General features: G+C 46.7%; 2 protein-coding genes across 3 annotated transcripts; both read right to left on the bottom strand.

Annotated features, from left to right (window-relative positions):
* Nucleotides 1-988: 988 nt before the first annotated feature.
* Nucleotides 989-5,707, bottom strand: ALDOC (aldolase, fructose-bisphosphate C). Its single transcript, XM_045888133.2, has 10 exons — nucleotides 5,689-5,707; nucleotides 4,481-4,586; nucleotides 3,308-3,429; nucleotides 3,006-3,217; nucleotides 2,825-2,879; nucleotides 2,572-2,732; nucleotides 2,366-2,449; nucleotides 1,957-2,131; nucleotides 1,627-1,826; nucleotides 989-1,480 (listed from the first exon to the last, which is right to left on the bottom strand). The coding sequence occupies exons 3-10, from the start codon at nucleotides 3,417-3,419 to the stop codon at nucleotides 1,385-1,387; spliced, it is 1,095 nt and encodes a 364-aa protein (XP_045744089.1). The 5' UTR covers nucleotides 3,420-3,429; nucleotides 4,481-4,586; nucleotides 5,689-5,707; the 3' UTR covers nucleotides 989-1,384.
* Nucleotides 5,260-27,525, bottom strand: SPAG5 (sperm associated antigen 5). 2 transcript variants are annotated; one of them, XM_045889478.3, is made up of 24 exons: nucleotides 27,369-27,525; nucleotides 26,987-27,112; nucleotides 18,680-19,770; nucleotides 18,399-18,576; nucleotides 14,086-14,160; nucleotides 13,784-13,876; nucleotides 13,556-13,690; nucleotides 13,237-13,356; nucleotides 13,022-13,114; nucleotides 12,806-12,919; nucleotides 12,348-12,441; nucleotides 11,999-12,146; nucleotides 11,817-11,919; nucleotides 11,438-11,571; nucleotides 10,855-10,993; nucleotides 7,720-7,831; nucleotides 7,466-7,552; nucleotides 7,084-7,204; nucleotides 6,856-6,967; nucleotides 6,386-6,466; nucleotides 6,063-6,218; nucleotides 5,901-5,975; nucleotides 5,689-5,769; nucleotides 5,260-5,458 (listed from the first exon to the last, which is right to left on the bottom strand). In XM_045889478.3, exons 1-24 carry the CDS (start codon nucleotides 27,417-27,419, stop codon nucleotides 5,387-5,389), a joined length of 3,591 nt encoding a protein of 1,196 aa, XP_045745434.1. In that variant the 5' UTR covers nucleotides 27,420-27,525; the 3' UTR covers nucleotides 5,260-5,386. The 2 variants fall into 2 exon arrangements, 1 of the variants encoding a protein (XP_045745434.1); XR_010408584.1 differs by lacking the exons at nucleotides 5,260-5,458; nucleotides 5,689-5,769; nucleotides 5,901-5,975; nucleotides 6,856-6,967 and having other exon boundaries at nucleotides 6,078-6,218.

Below are 27,525 nucleotides of genomic sequence, written 5' to 3'. Positions count from 1 at the left end.
AGCATCTGACTCTTGGTTTCAGCTCAGGGCATGATCTCAGGGTTGTGGGATGGAGCCCTGTGTCAGGCTCCACGCTCAATGGGGAGTCGGCTTGAGATTCTCTCTCTCCCTCTGCCCCTTACCCTGCTCAAGCACTCTCTCCCTCTCAAATAAATAAATCTTTTTTTAAAAAAAGAAGTACTATGTAAGTGTTATCTATTTTTGTTAATATAAGGGCAGGTCACCCTGGGCTTACATTCCCATATTGCAATAATTAGCTGGGTGGAGCACTTTACACAGAGCATGGCCTCCCCAGTTCACACATAACACACCTAGCAGGTTCTCTCATCTTTTCATCCCCTCTGACAGACCCAGGTGTTTGATGTACCCCCACACCCCAGCCAAGTGGTCAAAGTTTGGCACGAAACCTCACCAGGCCTATCCTTGCCCAGACCCTCAAATAGGCCTTCTCTGTGCCCTCATCTACCCCCAAACGGAAATGGGCAATAGCCCCTGGCAACCTCCTAGATACCCTGATCCATCTGGCAGTCTTGAGCCTTGGGGCTTTTCCATGTTGGGCAGGAGCCCAGGTGCTGTTCCTGCAGTGCCCACCCCACACACCCAGCAGAAGGTGTCACGCCCCGGCAGGGTTCAACACAGTGGAGAAGTGGGAAGACTCCTATCCCCTTACCCCAGTTTTGGGCTCTGCGCAAAAGCTGCCTTCAGGAATTTCACAAGTCTCGCCTTACTCCATCCTTCAGCTGCAGCCTAGCGCCTCTGAGGTGGCAGTCCCTGAAGGACCTGCAGCCCTCCATACTGCCCATACTCCAGCCTTGGACCTCACCAGCAAGAGCCTGAGCTGGGAATGGTGATTGGGTGTGCCCCTCCCCCATAAACTTAAAGCTCAGTAAATCTCAAAACCTACCCCCACTCCCTCCACAGAGGGCCCAGAGACAGTGGAAATCAGAAACTGAGGTGGGAATTTGATATGTAAAACAGACAGACAAAGTAGCATGTTTTGCTACCATTTATTTGCTATGTGGTATGTACCCAAGGCATGAGTCATTTCTGGTGTCCTACTCTGATCCCAGGAGACAGGGCAGGCAAGGAAAGCTACCACATCATGGGGAAATTGTGGGGGCTGGCGGAGGCAGGGGGAAACCCAGGCATCCCGCTCTGACTTCCAGCAACTTCTCTTGCCCTCAGTCACAAGGGGCACCCCATCCTCCCATCCAATGGTCCCAGGTGCAGCAATGGGAGAGGGGAGGGGAGGACAAGAAAAAGAAGATGACTCAGTGCTGGCTGGAGGCATCTCTGCTCTGCGTGGCTATCTGGCCCTGGCCATAACTATAGGCGAAATAGGGTGCAGGTGGCCAGGCCAAGGGCTGCAGTGTGGACTGCGCACTCAGTAGGCATGGTTGGCAATGTAGAGGGACAGTGCTGCTGCTCCACCATCTTCCCCGCTGCCTTCGTACTTGCCCTGGGCCGCAAGCCCATTCACCTGCAAGAGGGTGGGGGGTAGGAGGGAGGTGGAGTAAGCGGGCTGACGCCGCCCACAGGTGCAAACCCTGCCCAGGCTATAGTCTCCGGGGGCTGCCCCCTGCCTAGCTATGCCCTCTCCCACAACCACCACCTCTAGCTCCCAACCTCGGCCCGCTTGATGAACTCCTCAGTGGCAGCCCCAGCATTGTCTTGTTGCCCTCTCCAGGCATTGAGGGCAGAGGCCTGCAGGGCACGCCCATAGGAGAAGGTAAGGGCCCAGGGCCGAGGAAGGGGGCAGCGGTTGATAGCATTGAGGTTGAGCGATGCCTCCTCTTCACTCTGACCCCCAGACAGGAAAGTCACTCCTAGGGTAGAGAAGAGAAGACAAACTGATTGGTCAACTCCCTAATTTTCCAGGGTATGGGCCCCATGAAGGCCACAAGAACCTGAGAATGGGTCTTAGGGACAGGAGCAAGTTAGGAAGCAGGGTAGTACCTGGGACAGCTGGGGGCACAGTGCGACGCAGGGCAGTGACGGTTGCCATGGCGATCTCCTCTGGGCTATATTTAATGGGACAGGCATGGCCAGGGGTCACCATGTTGGGCTTGAGCAGGGTCCCCTCCAGGTACACGTGATGGTCACTCAGGGCCTTGTACACAGCAGCCAAGACCTGGAGATCAGAGGAGGTTTACTAAGGTTCTGGGCCCCTGCTCAGTGCTCCCTTTTTAGGGGAAGGTGGGCATGACTGTGAGAGTCAGTAGAGGCTCAAACTCACAGGTGTGTTCTGGGGCAGAGTAAAGAGTGCTTGGGGAAAGTGCCTGCATCTGAGCCAGGGACTAGGGGGAATAGGCTCCCCACTCAGGCCGCCCTTGCTGTAAGTGTCTGTGCCTAGGTGTGGACTCACCTTCTCCGTAACATACTGACAACGTTTGAGGTCATGGTCTCCATCTGGCAGGATTTCAGGTTCCACAATAGGCACGATGCCATTCTGCAGGTAAGAGCAGAGTAGCTTGGGAGGGGCAGTAGGTAGGAGGGGAGGAAGCCCTTGTAACCCTCTCCCCACTAGGCACAGGGCACCCATCGGACCCCCTCACACAAACATACACACACCTGCTGGCAGATGCTGGCATAGCGGGCCAGCACGTTGGCATTCTCCAGAATGGCAAGTGCTGAGGGTGTGCGCTCACTGATTTTCAGCACGCAACGCCACTTGGCAAAGTTGGCGCCATCCTTCTTGTATTGGGCACAGCGTTCCGAGAGCCCATCCAGCCCTGCAGGCATAATGCCAGCCTCATCACTCCACCCCTCTTGGCCAGCATCAACCATCCAACAACCCTGTGGTCCTCACCCACCCACCCTGTACCTTGAGTAGTGGTTTCTCCATCAGTCCCTGCTAGAGGCACTACACCCTTGTCGACCTGTAGGGCAAACACAGGCAGAGGGCTGAACCCAGGCAGGATTCCCCCTTGTCACCACACACACACACACACACACACACACATCTATTTCCATGTTCGGGCCCCATCGAGGGCCAGTGGCTGCACCTTGATGCCCACGACAATGCCTTTATCCTGAATTGTACGAACGAAGGGAACACCATTATCGTCTTTCTGGTAGAGTGTCTCATGGAAGAAGATGACTCCTCCGATGCACTTCTTTACACGGTCATCAGCACTGAACAGGACCTGGCGGTACAACCGGCGGTTTTCCTCTGTGTTCTCCACACCAATTTGGCTCAGCCGCTTGGCCATGCTGCCTGGGGGCAAACAAAAGAGGGGTAGCAAGCTCACCTCCAGGACTCTCTGGCTACCTCTACCCCACCTAGCCACAGGCCCCCCCCACCTACCTACAGACTCATCCGCAGCCAGAATGCCTTTGCCGGGGGCCACAATCCGGAGGGCAATGTCAGACAACTCCTTTTTCTGCTCAGCAGAAAGGGCTGGGTACGAGTGGGGCATGGTGACAGCTCTGTGGAATAGAGACAAGATATAAAAGCTGGACCTGACCTACCACCTCTCCTGCTTCTTCTCCTGGCCATATGGGCCAAATGGCCTACCCCCACCTCCCAACAAGCATGGAGCTAGGAACAAGGCAGTAGTCCTTGGCATGGGTCCTGGGCAACACAGTAGCACCAATCCCTCTGACAGCTAGCAGGCTTAGGGCCCCAGTTCCCACATCTCCTTTTGTCCTTGGTGGGCACCCTTCCAGCCCTGGGGAAAGATGCAGGGTGGGGGTGGGGAGGTGAACAGCCCTGAAGCTACAGGTCTTCTTGTGAAACTACTGCCCAAACAGAGATCCAGTCCTTTCACTGAATTTGGCCCCTTCAGGTAGGGCATAAGCCCTGGCCTTTCCAAATTCCATGTTATCCTCTTCAGCAGGGCCCCTAGGGAAAGCGTACTTCCTTCCAAGGCTTCAGAATGAGGCAAAAGTACCTATCACCCTTCTTCCCTCAGCTTCTGGAGGAAAAGTGGGGGACAAGTGGGGACCAGGAGTGGCACAAATAACTGCCATAGGCTTCTGTAACCTCTTCTTTCCCATACCCCAATCCCGACGGCCTTTGCAGCCAGATGGGAGCGGAGGAAGGAGCAGGGAGACCTGTGGGGAGGTGACAGAGAGACAGGCTAACAACCGGGGTGGGGGGGGGGGCTGGCGGAGAGACCTAAACCAGGAGGACAGAGGAGGCAAGACAACTGGACAGGGAACTTAACCTAGGAGAGGGAGCAGGCTGAGATGAAAATGGGCTGGGTGGGAGAGGCTGACCCCCAAGAAAAATCCAGTAGGCAGAGGAAGACTTGGAATTAGAAAAGCTGAGGTCCGGGCATGAGAGCTAAGAGGAAGGGGTACTGTGGGAGAGGCTGAACCACAGGATTTCTGAGTGGACAAAAAGGAGAGAGGATTAAGAAGAGAGCTGAGAAGGCACATCCAAGGACCCTCGGGAGCAGGGCAAGGGTGATAGAGGGAAGAGTCAGGGAGAGGAAGGGGAGATGCTGAGCAGCTCCCGCCTCGCCCCAGGCCTCACCTGTGTGCTGCGAGGTGCGCAGCCAGTTAGCAGACGCAGCCACAGGAACAGCGCGGATTCAGGTCGGCAACAGCTGTGGCTGTAGCTCAGGCTCCTGTAAATGAGGCTGCGGATGCCGCAGAGCTACGTGACTCCCCTGAGGGGCGGGCACATCCCCGCCCTGGCCACGCCCCCTCCCGGACTGGTGACCCAGCAGAACCACGCCCACCGAGGCAGGGCGACGCGGTGGAGTGACTACCCAGTCAGGTTCTCGGAGGTTGTTGTCCCCCTCCCACCTTTCTAACAGCAGGACCCCCCGCGGGAGGCAGGAAATGGCCTTGCCCTCATTTCTGCCACAATCGCCTTTACCGTGTGCTGGGCACTGGGCTGGATGTTGGGGACTGAGCCTGGTCTGGTGAAGGAGGGTCACCTAAATAGTCACAAGCGGTGGGGTAAAGAGACAGAGGCACCAACAAAGTGTGATAGTCCAAGGCAGGGAGTAGGAACTGAGTTTCTCTGTCCTCACCCCCTTATTTACCAGGGCCTAGCCTAGAGGGGGATGGAGAAGGTAAGAGAATGAATCCTTGTCTGTCCCGCCCGCAGGCTAAGAGCCAGGGAACAAGCAGTCCAGTGCCCAGAGTATCTGAGAAAGCAAGAGAAGGGAGGAGGAGGAGCCAACTTTGGCTCTGGATGCAGTGGGAGGGTTGTATGGAGGGTGCCCAAGCAGGAGCGCCAACAAGCTTCTCGAACCTCATTCACCCCTCACCCCCCAAAAATAAGATTCAGTGAATTTGAAGAAATACATTAAATATATTTTATTTAAATAGCATTAAACATAGCTAGTTCTTTGTCCATTGGTCCTGGTGTTGGGGTAAGGGAGTATTGCAGGTAAAAAGGGGTGAAAAACACATTCCAGCTTTCAGTTTCTTAGCTCAGAAATTCCAGCAATCCCTGTAGCTCCTTGCAACCCCTCACAACCTCTGGGATGGACTGCAGAGTCTGGGAAGAGGCATAAAAGGCAGCTCAGGGTCACAAGTCCAAGGCTCCCAGCCCCAGGAAGCACCAACTGAGTCAGAGGGGAGAAAGCAGAAGCCACAGAGAAGCCTGCAACAGTGAGTCAGGCCCAGTGCTCAGCACAGGCTGGGAACCAGAGCGATGCTCATGAGTACTTCCTGGGGCCAAGCCCTATGCCAGGTGCCTTAGCTGCATCAACTCCCTCCCTCCCTTACCTCATAAATATGCTGAACAATATCATCTAGTTTCTTTAACTCCTTGTCAGAGCGTCGAAGATTCTCCTCTAGTATGTTTCTCTAGAAAACAAACAGGCTGCATTAAGTCCTACACTCAGAAGAACAGCACAGCTTGTGGAGCAAGGAATATACGGCAGATCACTTGCTAGTAGTAGTAGGAAATGGCCTTAGAATGGCATGGGAATTCTTACATGGCTCTGGAACTTGACCATGAGTTTTGCCTTCTCATTTTTCATCTCCAGGAACATCACCCTCAATTTGTCCACCTGTAGATATGTCCAGATAAGTAGAGGCACAACCTAGGGTTCCCGCCAGCTGCCCAGCTCCTCTGCTAACTCTGAGTCACCGCTCACCTCTTGGGAGAGCCACACTTTCTCCTGGATCCAGTTAGTGGCCATAGGCTGACAGTCAGGGTTCAGCTGACCTGCCAGGGTCTCTTGGAGCACCTTAGTCTCTGTCTCCGCACGCCGAAGTGAGCGGGTGAGCTGGGTCACCTCCTCTCTAAGGCTCTGGGGATGAGAATGGAGAGGTATCCAGTAGCTCTCAAAGGGCCTTTCTACCCTTCTTATCCCACGTGGTGAACAAGGGTAGACCAGGGATCCAATTCCCACCGAATCTGAGATTCTAGCCATCAGAGACACCGAAAGCAGAGGGCCAGGCATCATACTGAACGTACTATGAGCTCGCCACTCCTGTCTATCTGCTCTAGGATCTTCTCGTTCTGCTGTTGTATCACTTCCTGGAGCTCCTTTTCATTCTGTGAGGGAAAGGGAGGTAAGAAGCACTGAGAGAGCTGGCTTCTTAGCAGCCTTTGCCAGGAGATAGGATTTAGTGTCTGACCCATGTTCAGCTCCAATAATACCAATTGATAACACTCCAATTCTTCCTCTAGGGCTATGTCAGGCAAGGCACATTTCAGTGTTGAGAGAGTTCTGCCAGAGTTCCTGACTTCTAGGTCAGCCTGGGAGATGGGTCAGCCCATAGCTAATTCCCAAACATGTGAAATGTCTGACCCCGGGAAGGGCAAAACTAGGGCAATGATTGGAAAATCCCCACCACCCAGATTCCTGGAGAGACCATGGCTCCCAGTGGGCCAGCAGAGCTGCCCCAGTTCTTCATCGCCCCACTTCTAGGCCCCTCCTTCACCTTGTAGCGCAAGCACAAGGCCTGGTTCAGCTTCTCTATGTCTGCCTCCTTTGCCTTCTGGGCTTCCTCATGCTGTTCTTCCTGGGCCTGTAGCCTAGCCTGCAGATCACAACTAGGGGAGGGAATAATTCAGCATTATTTCTGTCCTCTCAGGCACTGGCTGGGCCCTTGACATAAGGAGTGTCTCACCTGACCTGCCCTCTCTAATCAAGACTGCCCTCCACTCACATCTTTCGCTGCAGAGTCCTGATGGCTTCTTCTTTAGACTCTTGCAGCAGGGAACACAGGCTTTGAAGCTCCACAGTCATTGTACCCATTTCTGCCAGGCTCTTCTCCATGCCTGGGATCTCTGAAAGAGCAAGTCCTAGCTAAAGGCAGAGCCCTTTGGCTCTGGAAGGAAGAAGTGTGGAGCCATCATCACCACAACTCTTATCCATGTTCCCCACCCATAGGATTTGAATTTCCGGAACACTGTAGATCCCAAAAGGCAGAAATAAAATGAGCCCACATAAAATTGAGGTTTTTAGAGCAAATTACTTCTCACTGCTTTACTCTTTATCATTAGTACCAGATCTAGAAATGAGGCAGGATCCCTGGAGCCCATCCTAACCTGTAGGCTGAAGGGAAACCATTGATGCTACTCGGGTGAAAGCACTCTTGTCACTTCCAAGCAAGGGCACAGGAGTTGCTTCTGGCTCTAAAACAAAAACCAACCAAGGTAGAGGGCCCCTCTGGTGACCCAGTCAAGGGTCTGCCATAACAGAAGCCAGGGAGAGAGAAGTCTGCTGGTGGGCATCTTCGACAGATGAAGATAGGAGGGGCAGGGCCACAACTCTCCCACCCTTAAATCCCAGGGCCTTTAACCTTCATCTGCCATTGCTGTCAAGACGCTTCCCAAGAAGGCACTGTCAGTAGGCGGAGGGTATTCCTGGGCAGGAGCACAGGCTGTGCTTACAAGGGGGGTCTCTGGTTCAGCCTAAGGGTAAAGGAGAAACATGATCAGTTGCTCTTCAGGGTTAGTGATTTCCTGAACTTCCAGGTACCCACCAGCCACCTCCTCTGGAAAGCTGTTCTATCTACTCCCTTTTTTCTCTATCAGCACCTTCTCGATTAGCTCCTTTCCCTGAACTTAATTCTCTCACTAAAACAACAATAAAACCCAGAAACCTTCTTAACTTAAATCCCATTTTTAAGCTGCCTTTTCTCTTTCCCCTCCAGATTAAGAAAAAGATAAAGAAGCCTACATTTCCCACCTAAAATTGTCACCATCTATTGACTACCTAGCCCCCTACACTCAAGTCTTCTGCCTCGCCATTTCACCAAAACTCTTGCTTGGTTCACCAATAGCATCCTTACTTTCAAATTCAACAGACACGTTTCAGCTCTTGTTTTACCTATTTGATAATCAATGACCATGTTCTTCTTTTAGAAACTTCCTTTTCTCAGCTTCTGGAACATGACTCTTTCCTTCATACGCAGGCTTCATACCTTTCTATTTATTCTCTCTATCCACAGGTCCTTCCTTAAACTGTTGGACTCCTTCTGGTTCATCCTTGGCCTTCTTTATACTCTAATCCATTCCCCAGGTGGCCTTGCCTTGGAAACTCCACAAAATCATCCACTACTACGTGGATGACCTTTCAATCTTTCTCTCTCAAGTGTATTATTTTCCCAATCTCCAGACCCAAAGGCTCAACTGCCTGTGAAAAATCTACCAGAATGCTCCATAGTTCACCTGAAATGTAATATGTATAAGGCTGACCTCACCATTTTCCCTGTCCCATCACACCAAAAATCTGTTCCTCCTCCTGTATTTACGATCCTAGGACCGGGGGTTTGGGAGGGCAGCAAATGACAGCCTGCGGTTCAAATCTGGCCTGCCACCTGTTTTGGTAAATAAAGTTTTATTGAAATACAGCCATACATGTTTATTTACATACTGTCTATGGCTGCTCTTGAGCTACAAAGGCAGAGTTGAGTAGTTAAGACAGTGACAACATGGCTCAAAAAGCTGAAAATATTATATTGTACTTTATAGGAAAAGTGTGCCACCCCCAGTTCTAGAAAGTATCATCATCTTTCCAGCAATCTAGACATCATTATTCACTCTTCCACCTTACTCCTACACCAAACTGGTCACCCAGGTTCTATTACTTCTATTTTCTAAATATGTATTGAATTCATCCAGTCCATACTTTCCTGTCTACCCCTTCTATAATTGCCATTAGTTCAAGCCTTCAGGCCTCCTGTCTACTTCTCTAGTCTTGTCTCCTTGTCATTCTTGCCCCATATAGCTCCTATACTGAAGAGCTACTTCCCAGACTCCAAACTTGCCAAATTCCATATGAGCAGGGCCTTGCCTTGTTTACCTGTAGCCCCAACATCTAACCCAGGTCATGTTACAAGGTAGACACTACAAAAAAGTACACACAGTGCCTCTCTGACTTTCATAGACCATTCCCTTTGCCTAGTACACCTTCCTGTATAACCCCACCTCCTCCACCCTGCCCTACAAACTTCCAAACCTCAAGACTCTGTCCAAGGATCACTTGCTTTGAGAAGACATGCTAACTCTCAGAGGTATAACTGATGCTTTCTCCACACAGACCTCTATCATGATCACAAGTCAAGATGTCAAGTTTATACCTGTCTTCCCTGCAAGACTGTGGATTCTTTCACATTTCCTGTGCTCAGCACACACTAGGGTCAGATCATAAGCACTTCCAAATTTCAGAACCCTGGTTGTACCTCTCAATGTTGAATAAGCTAATTAACTATTCTGAAAGATATCAACAATTTATTGTGTAGTGTGCACTGTGGGAAAGCCAAAGAAGCAAGGCTAAATTTCTGCTTAATTTTTTTTTTTTTTAATATTTATTCATTTATTTGAGAGAGAGAGAGAAAGAGCACGAGCTAGTGCGGGGGAAGAGACAGAGTGAGAGGGAGAGAGAGAAAATCTCCAGTAGACTCCCCACTGAATGTGGAGCCCAACGTGGGGCTTTGATCTTATGACCCTGAGATCATGACCTGAGCTGAAATAAGTCGGATGCTTAACCAATGGAGCCACCCAGGCATCCCATCTGCTTTCTTTAAACATAATCTAGTTGAAGAGAATAGACATCCGAGGAAAACTAATGCAAGTGCAAAAGGAGAGTAAGTTCACGAGGACTATAGCAGGAGATCACTGAGTCCATGTGATTCTGGAACATTTCAAAGAAGGTGAAATAGGGAGGATAAGGAAAGGAAAAGGTATTTCCAGTTTGAAGACACAGGAAAATGGGCATGGTAACAGCCCAACCCTGGGTATGATTAGAGATGGGGCATGTGTGTAGTATACCGGCAATCTAGTTGGAGTAAAGGGCTCATAATAGAGAGGCAGGAGACAGATGAAGAAAAGTTTGAATGACAGGATGAAGTCCTGTAGGTGACTGAAAGTCAGTGAAGGTCAGAGATGGAAGAAGAGTAGCATTTTAGGAAGATCATTCTATATAATAAAGATACAACCGGAGAAACTCTCATAAACTAGGAATACAGGAGACTTCCTCAACCTACAAAAGCCTGCAGCTAACATCATACTTAATGGTGAGAAAGTCCAAGCTTTCCCTCTAAGATCAGGTACAAGGCAAGGATGTCCTTTTTTTTTTTTTAAAGATTTTATTTATTTATCTGAGAGAGAGAATGGGAGACAGAGAGCATGAGAGGGGAAGGGTCAGAGGGAGAAGCAGACCCCCTGCCGAGCAGGGAGCCCGATGCGGGACTCGATCCCGGGACTCCAGGATCATGACCTGAGCCGAAGGCAGTCGCTTAACCAACTGAGCCACCCAGGTGCCCAGGATGTCCCCTTTTAACCCTCCTTTTCCACGTAGTGGTAGAAGTTCTAGCTAATGCAGTAGGCCAAGAAAAGGAAATAAAAGATCTACAGATTGGGAAGGAAGGAATAAAATTGTCTTTGTTTGAAGATATGATTAGAAAGGAAGAGAAGGAATCCCTAGATCCTACCTTCTCCTTTAGTTTTGCTTGTAGGAAGAGGGTGAGTCTCTGCAGTTGCTCAGTCAGCACCCCTAGCTCTTGGGAATACTGGCGTGTCTTCTCCAGGTGCTGTTCCTGGTTCTCTGCTATGGTGCTAGCCAGGTTAGCCCTGAAATAAGGAAGGAACAGAGAAAATAGCCAAAGACCAGGCAACCCTCTCTGAACTCCTCTCCCAAATCCCCACACAGAGCTACATTCAAAGAGGGAAACAAGGGGCGCCTGGGTGACTCAGTCAGTTGGGCGTCTGACTCTTGATTTCGGTTCAGGTCATGATCTCAGGGTCCTGGGATCAAGCCCTGAATTGGGCTCTGCACTCAGTGCAGAGTCTGCTTGTCCCTCTCTTTCTAGTTCCCCCCCGTCTCGTGCTCTTGTTCTCTCTCTCTCACTTTCTCTTTCAAATGAATAAATAACATCTTAAAAAAAAAAAAAAAGAGGAAAACAAGAGGTTCTTGGACCCTGTTACAATTTCCTTCTTGGAGACTTTAGCTTCTTGAAGTGCTCCTGGGAAACATAAACACTTAGTAGGTGAAGCACAGAAAGGTAGAAATCTTACTTGAGGTTCTCCACAGTGTCCTTGAGGTCCTCACACTGCAGACTGCGCTCCCGGAGTGCTTCCAGCGTGGTTTTCAACTGACACTCCACCTGGCCCAGCTCTAGGTGAGCAACCTGATTCTCTTGGTCTGCAAACTAGGGACACAGGAAAAGGAAGGAAGGCAAGGAGGGGAGAGGGAGATAGGGAAATGAGGCTAAGTGGGAAATTTTAGAGCCCTGGGAAGAGAGGCTTTTCCTGGTCCCCAGTCTAAACCTCACTTCCATAGCATCGGAAGGCAGCTATGCTCACCACTATACCACCAACGCCGGCTTGTACTTCCATAGCATCGGGTAAGAGTTGCGCTGCTACCGGCTCCCCTGCGCCCTGCCACGTTCCTCACCTCCAGGGTCTCCTTCAGGTCTTGCACCTCCTTGGCCAGGACAGCCTGTTGTTGCTGCAGCTCTGCCTGCATGTGTTTTAGTGCCACCTCTTCCTTTTGCCATCTGCCAGAGACCTTATATTAGATCCCAGCAGTCCTACATCCTGGGCGCCGGCTGCCACAGTAACCCAATGGTAACTCACTGAGTAGCCTGCTCCTCATTGCTCTGGGTAAGCTGGTAGAGCAACGCATCCTTCATGGCCAGGTCCTGGGTACAATGGGCATGCTGACTCTGTAGCTCTTTTAGCTGACTCTCCATGCCGGCCAGACTCTGCAGCTGAGCGCGGAGATCTAAACCAAAAGTATCCTAATGACACCATGTAGACATCAGGCCAAAACCTCCCCGTTCTTCTGTTCTGAAACAAATGCTCTAGAGCACGTCCTTGCTCTACCGCCACACCCCAAGCTTCAGCGGGGCACAAGTGCTTGTGCGTGTACGGATGTACGTGTACACACACACACACGCACACACACACACACACACACCCCTACCTGCTGCTAGGCGACTGTTTTCCAACTCCAATTGTTCTATTCGGCTTTTGCAGTCCTCTAAATGGGTAGTAGCTTGTTCCAGCTCCCTGGAAACCTAGGAAGAAAAGATAGATTTTTCTCCTGTGGTTCTTTCTGAATCAGAAATCCTAGGACCCAACCCAGCTTCTCTTTCTGGACAGAACAGAAAAGCACCTTGCTCCTGGGCAGCAACACTGCAGAAATAAGGTCCCCAGTAAAAAGTAGAAAGAGGAGAAAAGTAGCTGAAGGTGCTGAAGAGCAAAGGAAACAACTGGGCCCAAGGCCATCTACAGTGAAGGGCCCTGGCTCGTCTCTAAACCCACAGAGTAGAAAAAGGACAGGTCCAGGGTAAGAGGCTAATGATACCACTCATCAGAAAGGCCTTCTGCAGAGAAGGAGGAGGAAAGCAGGCCTAAGAAGTCCCCACTCTTGGTTTATACCTGCTGCTTTTCCTCAATTGCAGCATCACGTTCCTGCAGGGTCTGCTGGCTCTTGGCTTTGAGTTTCTCTGTGAGTTGTTGAGACCGGCTCAGCAAGGATGTCCATGTTACATACTACCAGGGGAAGCAAGCAGGTCAGAAGAGCACCTTTGAGGCAAGGCTCCTAATAGGGCTGGCTGTGAGTCAAGGAGTGATATAACGGCCCCAAATACTCACATCCAATTGCATGGATATCCAGTCCTGTTGTAAGTTTGAAGTCAGATTCACTGTCTGCTGAGCCACCTCTTCTTGCTCAGCATGAAGCCCTACCTACACAAGAAGGATTGCCTGTAGAGAGGGCCCCTTCCCTCTAGATACAACAAAGTGGGGGTATATGGCCATTCTCCCACTGTTTAGGATGAATCCCAGGAAAGAAAATGCCTTCAAATTACCAGTTGGGTCTGGGTCTCCTTCAAAAGGCCTCTGAAGTCCCCCATGGATGCCAGGTCCTGTTCTAGCTGGCTGATGCGCTGGCTGGCGTGTGCACAGAAAGCCTCTAGCACAGCCTCGGCCTATTGAGGGAAGAGGTGGGCAGAGCGGCGAAAGAGCACAAAAAGCCCTAACTCTCTACCACACAAGTAGTTTAGTTCATTATTCCCCAGGGCAGGCATTTCTTAGGCCACCCATCTGTGTCTCAAGCGAATTTGTGTTCCTGCAGGAACCCTGAGGAAGAGACCTCCCACACCCGGGAACAAAGGCCTGGCACCTTACCGCATCCTTGCCCCTGAGGGCCATTTCCTCTTTGTGCTTTGCCTCCTCCCTTTCTGCTTTGAGGCTCTGGAACCTTGCCTTCAATTTCTTCAACACGTCACAACAGCAGGAGACCAGGGTTTCTGCACGCCGAGACTACGAGATAAGAATCAGACCCTACATCTGGTTCCTTTTTTGGGACCTTTCAGTCTCACCAAAGGCCCCTGCCTTCACCTTCATGCTGCTTACCTCCTGACTCACGGTAGTTTTATCTTCCTCTAAGTGCAACAGAGATAGATGAAGCAAGGATATCAGCTCTTTAGAAACCAGCACCCATGACTGCTGTAGAGGGAAAGGTGGTTAGGTTAGATCAGAGATCAAATAAAGTCACTAAGCAGGAAGTAAGCAAGGACACTGGGAGGGGAAACCACTGATCCCATTTCCAAGCTCCCAATAGGGAGAAGATATCACCATCTGCTAACCACCCAGGATTCTCCATTCTTGATCTTCACAGGAGACCCAGAGATGGTATAAGGTCAGTCAATACTTACCATGACATTCCTGGCCTGCTGCAGAGCCTGTGCAATCTCTTGGCTCTCCTGAAGATGCTGAGGTTTCTTACTTATCTAGTCAGAGAAACAGTTGTGCCCTTTGCATACAACATGCACCACCAGCACCACATTCCCCCTCCCACCCACCGAGATCCAGGAACCTCTCCGATTAAAAGCAGGAGCAAGGCTCACAGCTCGATAAGCCGAGTCAGAAAAAAATCCAGAGGTACATAAAAAATTCCTTTTCAAAATAACTTTTTTTCTAACTATAAGGATGACATGTTTCTTGTAAATATAGAGTGAGTAAAATGGAAAAAGAAGCCATTAATAATTTCACCACCTGGAGCAATGATTCTTCCCCCCCCCCCCAAGATTTTATTTATTTATTTGAGAGAGAGAGCGAGCGAGCAAGCATGAGCGGAGAGAGGGGCAGAGGGGGAGGGAGAGGGTCAAGCAGACTCCCCACAGAGCGCAGAGCCAGACACAGGACTCTATCCCAGGACCCTGACATCATGACTTGATCCGAAATCAAGAGTTGTACGCTTAACCAACTGAGCCATCCAGGGGCCCCTGGAGCAATGATTCTTAACCAACAGTATAGCAACTACCCCAAAAGATTTCGATATAACCCCATACCAGAGATTTTCTTGCTATAGGAATTTGCTGTAACTGAGAAGTATATTACTTCCCTCAGGTGTCAGGGAGAAAAAAAAAGTTGCAGACTACTGATTTAGAAAGAAACTACCATATTCAGGGCATCTGGGTGGCTCAGTTGGTTAAGCGTCTGCCTTCAGCTCAGGTCACGATCCCGGGGTTCTGGGATCAAGTCTTGCATCGGGCTCTCCCTGCTCAGTGGGGAGCCTGCTTCTCCCTCTCCCTCTGCCTGCCGCTCCCCTTGCTTGTGCTCTCTCTGTGTCAAATAAATAAATATTTAAAAAAAACAAACTACCATATTCAATAAATTCTAAGATGATTATCTTTTTATACAATAATGCCACTGAAATTAGGATGCATCTTAATATTGACAGTGTTTTAGGTATGATGAAAGACAGTAATGCTTAAGAAAATCACAACTGAGATTATAATATAAATAAACATGGGGTCCTGCTTTTATTACTTAATTTTATTATACTAATGTTATTTAACCCTGAATTTATATTCATTCTCTTCACTGAACTAGTTTGAGACTGGAACATCTGCTTTAGGGGACCTCTTAGAGTACCACTCATTTTTAACTTCTGCTGATACTTTACCTCACCTCAAAGCCTCTCAGAAATTATCTGAACTCTGATTTCCTTTCTTTAAAAACCATGACTTATGTTATACTTCCTTTCCATGTTATTAATAACTCTTCATAAGCATACTTTAAAGTTAGGTTGCAGAATATCCCATCTTATGGTGTACCATTATTTTTCATTACATTCTTTCATCATTTTTAAAAAGGCTACTATCTTTATGCAGCATTTTTTTACCCTTAGGATACATCCCTAGAAGTAGAACTACTGGGTCAAAAAGTGTGAATTGCTTTAAGGGTCTTCCTTAAACTACTTTCAAAAAAGGTTGAACCAATTTATACACCCTACTGACAATGGGACAATACTTACCAGCATCATCTATTTTATTTTTTGCCATTTCATGAGACAAAAATAGCATCTCATTGTTCTGATTTGCAATTCTCTTGACTCCCAGTAACCTTCTCAAATATTTCTTAGTCATTTTTATTTTCTCATTCTTTGGCTACGCGTTATCTTCATGCAGATAAAAATTAGTATGTTATGTAGAGTGGAGAAGTATGATCTCGAGGCAGCAGCCATACAGAGACCCAAGTTCTGAGAGAAAAGCAGGGAGCCGTCATCTGAGACAACAACTGCGGGAGCAGCAGTGCTGAGTCACGACGTCACAGCAGTCTGGATTTAAGGGGACAGAGCTTGTGGAGTTCACTGCTCCCCTCCCCCACAGAGTGGCCATTATTCCCCACTGCATCGTGTGGTAAGGCACGCAAGGCTCCATGAGCCCCAGACAGGGCACGCATGCTGCTCAGAGCTGGGAGGTCAGGCAAGTGATGAGATTAGTGTGAAGGAGGCAGCCAAGTGGTAAGGACAGGGCACTGTGATGGGGAATGGCAGCAGGTGCTGTCACTGCCCCTCTTTGGCTCTGGCTCAGTGGCCTCCAAAGGGATTTGGCAAGCTTCAGGGAAGGAGGGTACGAGGCCGACTCAGGGATGGGGAATGAGGTCAAGATTTTGGCAGAAGGTAAAGTCATTATGTTGAGGATATTTTCAACCCCAGGTCTTTGGGCCTTTGGAGACCATCTCTTCTTAGCAGCCCACCCATTACCTCAAAGGCCACAAGACTGAAGCTCTCAATTCCTTCCCTGGACACCATTCCCTTTCTTCCTCAGCCCGTGCTGCCACAACCAGAGTCCTCCAGAACAGTGGTCTTTAAACTGTTTTCTTCTCATATCTCGCAGAATAACTTTGAAAGACTGAGTACTCTTAAGTTTAAAATGTTACAAAGGCTGTAATTTCAACTGTTATAAATATTGATAGTTTGAGGGGCACCTGGGTGGCTCAGTCGTTAAGCGTCTGCCTTCGGCTAGGGTCATGATCGCAGGGTCGTGGGATTGAGCCTCACATCGGGCTCCCCGCTCAGCGTGCTCTCTCTCTCAAATAAATAAAATCATAATAAATAAATAAATAAATATTGATAGTTTGGAATAAAACTGTTAAATCACTCTTAAATATATCCAATGGTATAAATATAACACATGCCATATTTACTTATTTATTTTTTAAAGATCTTATTTATTTATTTGACAGAGAGAGAGTTAGTGAGAGCAGAAACACAAGAGGGGGAGTGGGAGAGGGAGAAGCAGGCTCCCCGTCGAGCAGGGAGCCCAGTGCAGGGCTCGATCCCAGGACCCTGGGATCATGACCTGAGCCGAAGGCAGACGCTTAACGACTGAGCCACCCAGGCATCCCGTCATACTGATTTAATACCTATTTGATGACATTAAAAAATGCATAAGCAGGGGCCCCTGGGTGGCTCAGTTAAGTGTCCAACTCTTGACTTTGGCTCAGGTCATGGTCTCAGGGTCCTGGAATCGAGCCCCACATGGGACTCTGCACTCAGTAGGGAGTTGACTTGAGGATTCTCTCCCCCTTTTCCTCTGCCCCTGTGCACTCTCTGTCTCAAATAAATAAATCTTTTTAAAAAATGCACAAAGAAGCTCTTCTTAAAAGTCAGAAATTTGGGGGCCCCTGGGTGGCTCAGTTGGTTAAGCGTCCAACTCTTGATTTCAGCTCAGGTCAGGATTTCAGGGTCATGAGATCAAGCCCTGTGTCAGGCTCCACCCTCAGTGGGGAGTCTGCTTCTCTCCTCCCTCTCCCTCTGCCCCTTTGCAGGTGTGTGCATTCTCCCTCTCAGATAAATAAACCTTTTTTTAAAAAAAGTCAAATTTTTTATCATCCCTTTTCTTCCTTGAACCTGTATTTTTACTCTCAGAATTTTATCCTCATGTAATATATTTTAAATCTATAATATATTTAAAGTCTATCATTAATCAATATCTCTGCAACAACAGAAGTCTATTTTACCCAGTAAAATTTTATTGGGAATCGTCTATTAATAAAAAGGGTAGTGCTTCCCTCCCCTTATTAGTTCATGTGTCTGTGGATTACTGTAATTCCTACATTAAGACATGGCTCAGCAACAATTCTATGCTGATTTTCCTTTCTTATAGATGTAAGCACCGAGAATCTGCTTCACATAAATAATGGAAATGAGTAGGAATGGAGGAAGAGAAGAGGGCATGTCACCCAATTCTAGGCACTCCTTTGGAAATACATGCCAAAAATCTCAATAGTGAACTTCTGTCAAAATTTTTAATGATCCACAAACATAACTAAAGTCTTCCTTCAATTTTGTTGAAAGCATGCAAAAATGATGTGTCACATTATCATTGCAGCCATTTGCTTTCTCAGCATGTACACAAAGATTTTCTATTATCCTTTGATTGCTATTCCTTGACAATGTAAGATTCAGGATAGGTAGTGAATACGCTGCTCTTTAGTAAAGTGGGCAAGGGCCACTGAGAATGGGGAAGTAGGAAAGAAAAAAATTAGTCCAGAGTACATGTGGAAGATGAAGATCTAGAAACTGATTCTTTTAAAACTTTCCTTGCTTATATTCCCTTGGAAAATTGTGATATAGCCCAGGGGTAAAATGAGTACCCATAGCTTTAAGGGATTTTCCAGATCCTCAGCTTTTATATATATTTTAAAGAAGAGGGCCCACTGGGAAGAACCTTCTTACCCCACTGGGAGATGTGTCAGTCTGTGTGCTACTGTCGTGAACTTCTGAGGGACAGACAGTCACCTGGCTCTTCCAGTCCCGCAGCTGGCGGGAGAGAACCTCCAGGATGACAAGAGAGCTCAGCAGGTTATCTTCTAGGTCATGTCGAGATAAGGCAGTCAGATCCGGAGGATGGTTGCTGCAGCAAGAGAACACGAGGAGAAGAAAGAAAGGGGAAGGGATGGGAGCAACCGGTCCAGGTGAATGGAGCCCAGGAGACACAAAGATACAGGGACACTTACCCCCATAGGAAGTGCTCTGTCTCAGAAGTACCATCCTTGATACCCGTTGGGCCTGTCTGGGAGGTGTTTGTACTCTTTTCCTGTGCTGCTGGGGGAGTAAACCGAGTACCCACCGAGCAAGTAGGGAAAGGGGTGGTGCTAATCGCAGCATCCTGAAGCACAGAGGGAAGGGATAAGCTCTGGCGGAGATTTTCCAGCATGATCGAAGTATTTATATCTTTTTCCAGCCAGGCCAGTGGGGACATCCAAGGCCCTGTATCAGAGATGAGAACCCTACTAGCATCTTCTACTGCTGGGCCTGGAGCTGCCTGGGATTCCATTTCTCCTAGATTTGGGGTCAGGCACATGAATGGAGTAGCTTCCATATTTGAGACAAGTGCTTGATCTCCTAATTCAGCCTTCTCAGGGAGTGTGGGAAAGCTAAGTTCTTTTTCCTCTACAGATCTGTACTTTACAATTTCCTCCCCTGGGTCCACATGACTGACCGGGAAATCTGCTGCTAAGGCAGCTGAAGGGGAGAGCCAGAGCATGGAGGAAGGCAAAAAGATACTACTTTCAGAAGGGATTAAGTCCTCAGCCACAGCATCAGTCTTACTGCTCTGGAGGCTTTCTCTGGAGCAGTGGGGCTGCTGCTCAGAACAGGGATTTGGTAGACACTCCAAGATGTGGGACGGAGGGTGCTGAAATGTAGGTTTCTCAGGCATAGCAGGAACAACTTCTGAAAAGCTGTCTTCTTTGCAGGCCGCCACCCCCTCTCTTAGCAGATCTCCTGGCCTCAAAGGCTCATTTAGAGAGATGCTGTTTGTCTCTGCCATGGTATCTAAATGAGCCTCAAGGGTAACGTCTTGCTGCTGCCCCACTGGAGAGGGTACAAGGACCATAGTTTTAACCACATTGTTGTCCAGTGGATCTACTGCTTCCTCAGATATTTTGGGAGTAGAGTTGGTTTGGGGATTCAGATCTAGGGGCTGCTCATCTGATTCATGTTGACAAGCTTCTAGCCACTTTGAGGGATGGCTGAACTGCTCTGAAGGGGAATCTGTTCTCTTGGCATTGACAAAATCCAGTGAAGATGCGGTGTTGCTGCCTTCCTGCCAAAGAAAACAAAAGTAGTTGACCAAGGCAGTCAATTCAGGTTCCCAACATATACTTATGGGTACAGGATACTGCCTGAACTCAAGGAAAAGTTTTCATTACCTCTGCTTAGGTAAAAACTTGGCTAAGCCTTGCTGCTCACTAAAGAAACCCTAAACTAAACCTGAACTGAACCTAACTAAAGCTGGGAAACCATCTTAGGTCCTTGCAAGTGAACCAGCCTACAATATAAACAAGGCTGAGATAATCTATCCATATCCTGGGGAGATGGTAGCTTGAATGTGACCCCACTCATCTCCAATCCTAACTCCAACCCACTTTTAGAGGAATGGGTAGGAAGGATCCCTAGGTAAGCTCTGCCAAACTCTGGAGTTGCTCCAAGATTTTCTCTCTTCTGGAATAGAGAGAAATTGGGGACCGGAGTTAGTGTAATGTCTTGCTGGGGCCCACAGAGATCCATGGACCCTAGGAAAAAGGGCAACATCAACCTACACTAGTGACCTAGTCTCCCTGGCCTCAAGAGTTGAGGGTGTCCTGAACACATGGGTTGAATCCATTTAACCCTTGGGATTTGAAGAGCCCTACTCTTTATAGCAGAGGAAAATGAAGAGCAGAAACTTTTTCCTAGTGCCTCGTAAAGGACTGACAACCCCCCCATATGCTGGTTCAGAGGGACAAAGACCACTGTGCCTTCTACCACCTGCAGGGTTGCTGGTCCTGAGACTCAATGAACAAGAAAAGGAAAGTATGAATGTACTTAAGTAGATCTAGTAGCCAGAGAAAGGACAAACCCTAAGATAGTAAAAGTAGACCCTAACAAAACACAGCTGATGGAAGAAACAAGACAATGTAAGAAGATTCAAGTACAACACTCAAGTACAACACAAAACACAAAGACCTTCTGGAATTAATAATACTTTTAAACCAAAAAAAATCAGTAAAATGAATTGAAAGACAATGATCAGAGTAGAGGCTGGAATTATTGGCCTGAATAATCAAGTGGAATAATATCTTAAAGCAAAGACAAAAATAAAAAGAAATGTAAATCTTAGGGAAAAGCTAAAAGAATTGGAAGATAAATCCAGTAAGCCTAACATGTGAGGAAAAGAAGTTCCATGAAAAGAGAGAACACTTATAGGAGGCACTAATTAACTAGAAGGAAATTTCTCTGAGGTAAAGAAGTACCAGAGTTTGCATATTGAAATGGCTCACCAAGTTCCAAGCAAGATTGATAAGAAAAATAAAATTACTGAAGTATATAAGGAAGATAAAACTATTTTAGAAGCTTGAGACAGAAAGACCAATTGTTTACAAAAAAAAAAAAAAATCAGACTTACATGAAATCTCTCATTTACAGCAGTGGATGAAACTTTAAAACATAAAGTTGAGCTAAAAAGGGCTTCTGATGCTCTGGCAATTTGCTGACTGAGTGCTGGTCACATTGATGGGTATGCTTTATACAAATGTGTTAAGCTGTATATTTTATGTACTTTCACATATTTTATTTCAATTTTTAAAAGTTTTTCTTTCCGGGCGCCTGGATGGCTCAGTCAGTTGAGTGTCTGCCTTCGGCTCAGGTCATGATCCCAGGGTCCTGGGATCGAGTTCCACATTGGGCTCCCTGCTCAGCAGGGAATCTGCTTCTCTCTCTCATCCCCACTTGTGCTCACTCTGACTATCTCTGTCTCTCTCAAATAAATAAAATCTTAAAAAAAAAAAAAAAGTTTTTCTTTCCAAATGCTTTAAAGGAAAAGTAGAAAATAAAGCAGATAGCAAAGAGATATGAGGCAAAAACAAACAAAGAGAACAAAGACTGAACTATTAGCAAGGTTATGGGGCGCCTGGGTGGCTCAGTTGGTTGAGCGGCTGCCTTCAGCTCGGGTCATGATCCCAGGGTCCTGGGATCAAGCGTCATGTTCGGCTCCCTGCTCAGTGTGGAGTCTGCTTCTCCCTCTCCCTCTGTGCTCTCTCTCCCTCTCCCTCTCTCTCTCTTTCAAATAAACAAATAAAATCTTTAAAAAAAAGAAATATTAGTAAGGTTAGAGCACTACTGTGATAAAAGACGTAAGTGAAGATATGTTATAAAAAACATAAATCAGTCTGCACTAAATAGCCCAGAAACTATATATACAAACCAAAGACTTTGAGAAATGCAAAAGTGCACCTTACAGTTTTTGCTGTGTTTAAAAGTTTCTATTTATTCTTTTTATCACTTAAGGAAAAAATATTTGAAAATCTTAAAACTGGTAAGGGGTTAATATCCAGAATATATAAAGAACTCCTACAACTAAACAACAACAGCAACAACAAAATAACCCAATTTAAAAATGGGCAAAAGACTCAAATAGACATTTCTCAAAGTAAAACATACAAATGACCAACAAGTACATGAAAAGATGCGCAACATCACTAATCACTAGGAAAATGCAAATAAAAACCACAATGAGATAACACCTCACACCCATTAAAATGGCCACTATCAAAAACAAAACAAAAAATACAAGTGTTGGTAAGGATGTGGAAAATTGTTTTAAGGATTTGAGAGAGAGAGAGAGCAAGCGCACATATGCGTGCAGGGAAGGGGAGGCAAAGAAGGGAGAGAGAAAAAATCTCCAGCAGACTCCCCTCTGAGGGCACAGCCTGAGACAGGGCTCAATCTCAGGACCCTGGGATCGCGACCTGAGCCAAAACCAAGAGTTGGATGCTTAACCAACTGAGCCGCCCAGGTGCACCCAGACTGGCTGAAAAATTTTTTTTTCTAAGATGTATGTATGTATTTGAGACAGAGAGAAAAAGAAAGAGAGAGGGAGGGAGAGAGGGAGAGGGAGAAGGACTCAATCCCAGGACCCTGAGATCATAACCTGAGTCAGACACTCAACCGACTAAGCCACCCAGGAGCCCCAGACTGGCTGAACTTTTAAAGATCTCTAACCAATACTACAGGAGGTGATGTGAGGAAATAGATATCTTCATATAATGCTGGAGAAAATATGAATTGTAATAGCTATTTTATTTATTTTTTATTTTTTTTAAAGTAGGCTCCATGCCCAATGTGGGGCTTGAACTCATGACCCTGAGATCAAGTCACATGCTCTACTGACTGAGCCAGTCAGGCACTCCTGTAATAGCTATTTTAGATAGCAATCTGCCAAAATTTATTAAAATTAAAAATATCTAAGCCAGCATTTTGTAATGTACCTAAGCTGTTGAATCACTATGTTGTATACCTGAAACTAACATAAAGTCAACTGTATGTCAATTAAAAAAAAAGTATTGTGGTGCCTGGGTGGCTCAGTCAGTTAAGTGCCTGCCTTCGGGTCAGGTCATGATCTCAGGGTCCTGGGATCGAGCCCTGCATCGGGCTCCCTGCTCAGCAGGAAGCCTGCTTCTCCCTCTCCCTCTGCCCCTATCCGCCACCCATGCTCGTGCTCTCTCTCAAATAAATAAATTAAATCTTAAAAAAAAAATCTTTCCTTCAATTCAACAATCCCACTCCTGAAAATGTATCTTAGTACCTAATATACGTTCAAAGATATTTATATTAGCATTGCTTGTAGAAGAAAAATAATAGAAAAACAATGCCCATTTATGAATAAGTTATGATTCACACATATCATAGTATCTCATGAACTATTCTACACCAGTGGACACAGGGATTTGCACCACATTGTTAAATGAGAAAAGAAACATACAGAGAAATCTAAAGTTGATCCCCATTATTTGTGGATTATTTGCAAATTTGCTTATGCACTAAAATTTATTTGTAACCCCCAAATCAACACTTGCAGCCTTTTGTGATCATTTGTAGGTATGCACAGAGCAGTGAAAAAAAATCGCCTAAAACACATATCCAAGATGAGGTTGAACAAAGTATTATTTTGCCTTCTTGGGTTGTTTTTTGTTTTTTTGTGTTGTTTTTTTTTTTAAGTAGACCCCATGCCCAACGTGGGGCTTGAACTCAGGACCCTGAGATTAAGAGTGGCATGCTCTGGGATGCCTGGGTGGTTCAGTCAGTTAAGTGTCTGCCTTCAGCTGAGGTCATGATCCCACAGAACTGGGATCAAGTCCCGCATTGGGCTCCTTGCTCAGCGGGGAGCCCACTTCTCCCTCTGCCTGCTGCACCCCTGGTTGGGCTCACGCGCACTCGCGCACTCTCACGCTCGCTCTCTCTTCTCTCTCGTTGACAAATTAAAAAAACAAAATCTTAAAAAAAAAAAAAAAAAAAAAAGCGTGGCATGCTCTACCAACAGAGCCAGCCAGGTACCCCTTTCTTTCTTGTTTTAGCTATCATACTGTAAACAAATGCCTTTTTCGTGATCTGTCTAGTGTCACGTTTTCACATTTCTTGTGCCTTTTTGTTGGCAATTTCACTGTTTTATGCTGAGTGCTGAAGTGCTGGCTAATGTTCCTAAGTGCAAAAAAGCTGTGATGTGGGATGCCTGGGTGGCTCAGGTGGTTAAGCCTCTGCCTTCAGCTCAGGTCATGATCCCGGGGTCCTGGGATCGAGTCCCGCATTGGGCTCCCTGCTCAGTGGGGAGTCTGCCTCTCCCTCTGCCTACTGCTCCCCCTGCTTGTGCTCGCTTGCTCTCTCTCTCTCTAATAAATAAATAAAATCTTAAAAAAAAAAAACCAAAAAACAGAAAGCTTTGATGTGCCTTATATGTGTTAGATAAGCTTCATTTAGGCATGAGTGCTCTTGGCTGTGAGTTCAATGTTAATGAACCAACAATATATATTAAATAAAGTTTTAAACAGAAAAACACATAAAATAAGGTTAGGTATTATTTGGTTAAAAACAATGTTTGATCAGAGGCTGCAGTAACATAACCTTGTATTTCCTCTAGAAGCAGCAGTAATTAAGTGTTCACAGAAACTATAGAACATAACTACTGCAAATAATGAGCACTGACTAAATGTTGTGATCTTTTCAATTAAATAATAATTCATGTTTGCATATTATTAAAAGAACACAGAGAAAAATATGAAAGGATACAAATCAGCATGTTAAAATGGATTGGTTACTTGGGAAAGGCAAGGCATGTGTGGAAAAGATTAATTCCAGAAGAGGGGCAAAAGAGAGAGGAAAAGTAGAGCTAAACAACAACAACAAAAAAAAAAAACGGGGCGGGGGGGCAGAGGAAAAAAAAGAAAAAAAATTGCCTTGATAAAAAAAATATTACAATAATATATGGACATGTGTGTATGTAAACACATACACACAGACACACATAAAGAAATGCAAGAAGGGGCGTGCCTGGGTGGCTCAGCTGGTTAAGCGTCCAACTCTTGGTTTCCCTTCAGGTCCTGATCTCAGGGTTGTGAGATTTAGCTCTGCATGGGGCTCTGCGCTGGATGTGGAGCCTGCTTGGGATTTTCTCTCACCCTCTCCCTCTGCTGCTCATGCATGTGTGTGCATGTTCTCTCTCTCTCAAAAAATAAGTAAGAGAAATGCAAAAAAGGATTTTCAAATATGATAGTTACCTAAGATGGCAGAAACATACTTTCTTCCTTATATATTGTTCAAATGTTTCAAACAATGATCATAAATAATCAAAATTTTTAAAAGCAAAAATAATATTTTGTTGGGGAAAAATAAAATAAAAATAAAATCTTCAAAAAATTAATTAATTAATTAATGGCTGTGGTTAAATTCTATAAGCTCTATGAAGATCAATTCCCACTAGGTACTTTTTTTTTTTTTTTACCTAGGCTGTACTAGTATGGTAAATTACAATAAATAAAACTAAAAATTTAGTTCCTCAGTCACATTAACCACCTTTCGAGTGCTCAACAGCCACATAACTCATAGCCACCATACTGGACAACACATATTATCAAACATTTCCATAGTCCCAGAAAGTTTCGGGTTTGGTTTTTTTTTTTTTTTTAGATTTATTTATTTATTTTAGAGAGAGAGAGAATGAGAGTGAGCGAGCAGGGGGAGGGGCGGGAGAGGGGAGGCTGACTCCCCACTGAATGCAGAGCCAACACGGGGCTCAATCCCACAGTCCTGAGATGATGACCTGAGCTGAAACCAAGAGTCAGATGCTCAACTGACTGCACCCCACCAGAAAGTTCTATTGGCCAGTAGGTGTTAAGAGTGTTTTCAAGAAAGGCCACTACCTTCATACATCTGTTATTCAGGATGTCTCCGTTTTTACATATTCTTCTTTCCTCCTCTAACCTATTTTATTTATATTGTATCTCCTTCCAAAAATAATTCAGACTGCAAAGGGGCAGCTGAATGGCTTAGTCGGTGGAGCATGTGACTCTTGAACTTGGGATCCTGAATTCGAGCCCCACCTTGGGTGTGGAGCCTACCAAAGAAAAAATAAAAATAACTAAAAATAAAAATATTACAAATAATTTAGGCTGCATGAAAAAGAACAGATAGATCAACAGATAAGGTTAATGAGATACAAAATCATAGTCAAAAAAGAAAAAGGAAGCAACTCTTTCTATTTCAAGGAGTAACAGCAGCTACATATCTGATGATCAAATTTGACCCTGAGCTCCCTAGAAGCCAGAGCAAGAGGGAAAATACATAAACTCTGTAGTTCTCCTTATCAGAAAGAAAGAGAAAAGGATAGCAATTTCTTCAGGAAGACAATTATCCCAGGCAGTTAAGTTCTAAAGGAAATTTCTTTGAGGAATTTTATAGAGAGGTCAATCTCCTTCCTTGGCAAGTTTTTATGACAACTGAAAAGCAGTTTCTACATGGCTACTTCTCTCAAAACTTTTGACAAAACTACAACTCAGTGAGGGCAATTCTACAAGGCGCTAGTTTAAAAGAAGTCGGCCTAAGTACTCTGCCTTCCAGTGGGGTAACTTGATTCCAGAAGAGTTCTGACTACCTCTTGGAATGGACGTGGGTGTTGCCTCACAGGGGCAACCGACTGATCTCTGCGCATGAGCCCACGTTAGGGGGAAACTACTAATCAAAGCGACAGGGTTTCTCAGTAGCTTGGTAAAGGTTTAACGGGGGAGGAGGTGATAAAAACTAACAGCTAAATAGAGGTCTGGGTTCTCAGTGGATTTCCTTTAACCACCCTAGGGCACCTCTCTGTTGGCCTGAATAGCTGTAAATGGATGTCACCAAGGCAGAAGACTTCATTATCGTTATTAATTACGTTCCAGCCTTGGCCCTCTGTTCCTCTGAGCTCTCGACCTCGGCAAAGAGCCCAGTCGAGAAGCTGGCCAGGCGAATCTCACCTGCAATCCCAGCTTGCACAGTGATGAGGTCGGCGAGTAGCATATCGGGGGCCCTTTCCCAGAGTTGGTGAGGGCACCGGGCTGCAGGATAAGTTCTCGGAGAGGAGTTCTCATAGTTGGTTTTCCCTGAGAAAGCGGAGAGTGTGAGAAAGCCTGGGCTGCGCCAGCCCGGCCCTTCTTCCCCTCTCTAAGAAGCTCCGGGGGCAATAGGAAGAGTAGACTTCCACCCCAGTCGCGCTGAAGCGGCAGGACCGGTATAGACTCCACACACACACCCCCTTCCCCAGGCTGGACCCAGCTTTCCAGGACACTCGGCGTTGCTGCCGTCCCCGCCTCGAAGCCCCGACCCAGCTCTCTCCGTCCCTGAGGTTCTCTTGCTCACCGGTTGGGGCGAAGGCGATAGGCTAACGTTCAGTTTTTTCACCCGCCACATTTTCACCACAGAACGCGCGGATCAATCACCTCCCAGACCCAAGAGCAGACGCCATGTTCACCCGCCGTCTTTATTTGAACCGGCGCCGCGCCTCTCGATTGGCTGC

This window comes from Mirounga angustirostris, unplaced genomic scaffold (assembly GCF_029215605.1).
Source record: "Mirounga angustirostris isolate CCGP_5_RB_7025 unplaced genomic scaffold, mMirAng1.0.hap1 SCAF_17, whole genome shotgun sequence".
In the NCBI taxonomy this organism is placed as follows: domain Eukaryota; kingdom Metazoa; phylum Chordata; class Mammalia; order Carnivora; family Phocidae; genus Mirounga; species Mirounga angustirostris.
This window is presented reverse-complemented; position numbering and strand designations above follow the sequence as displayed.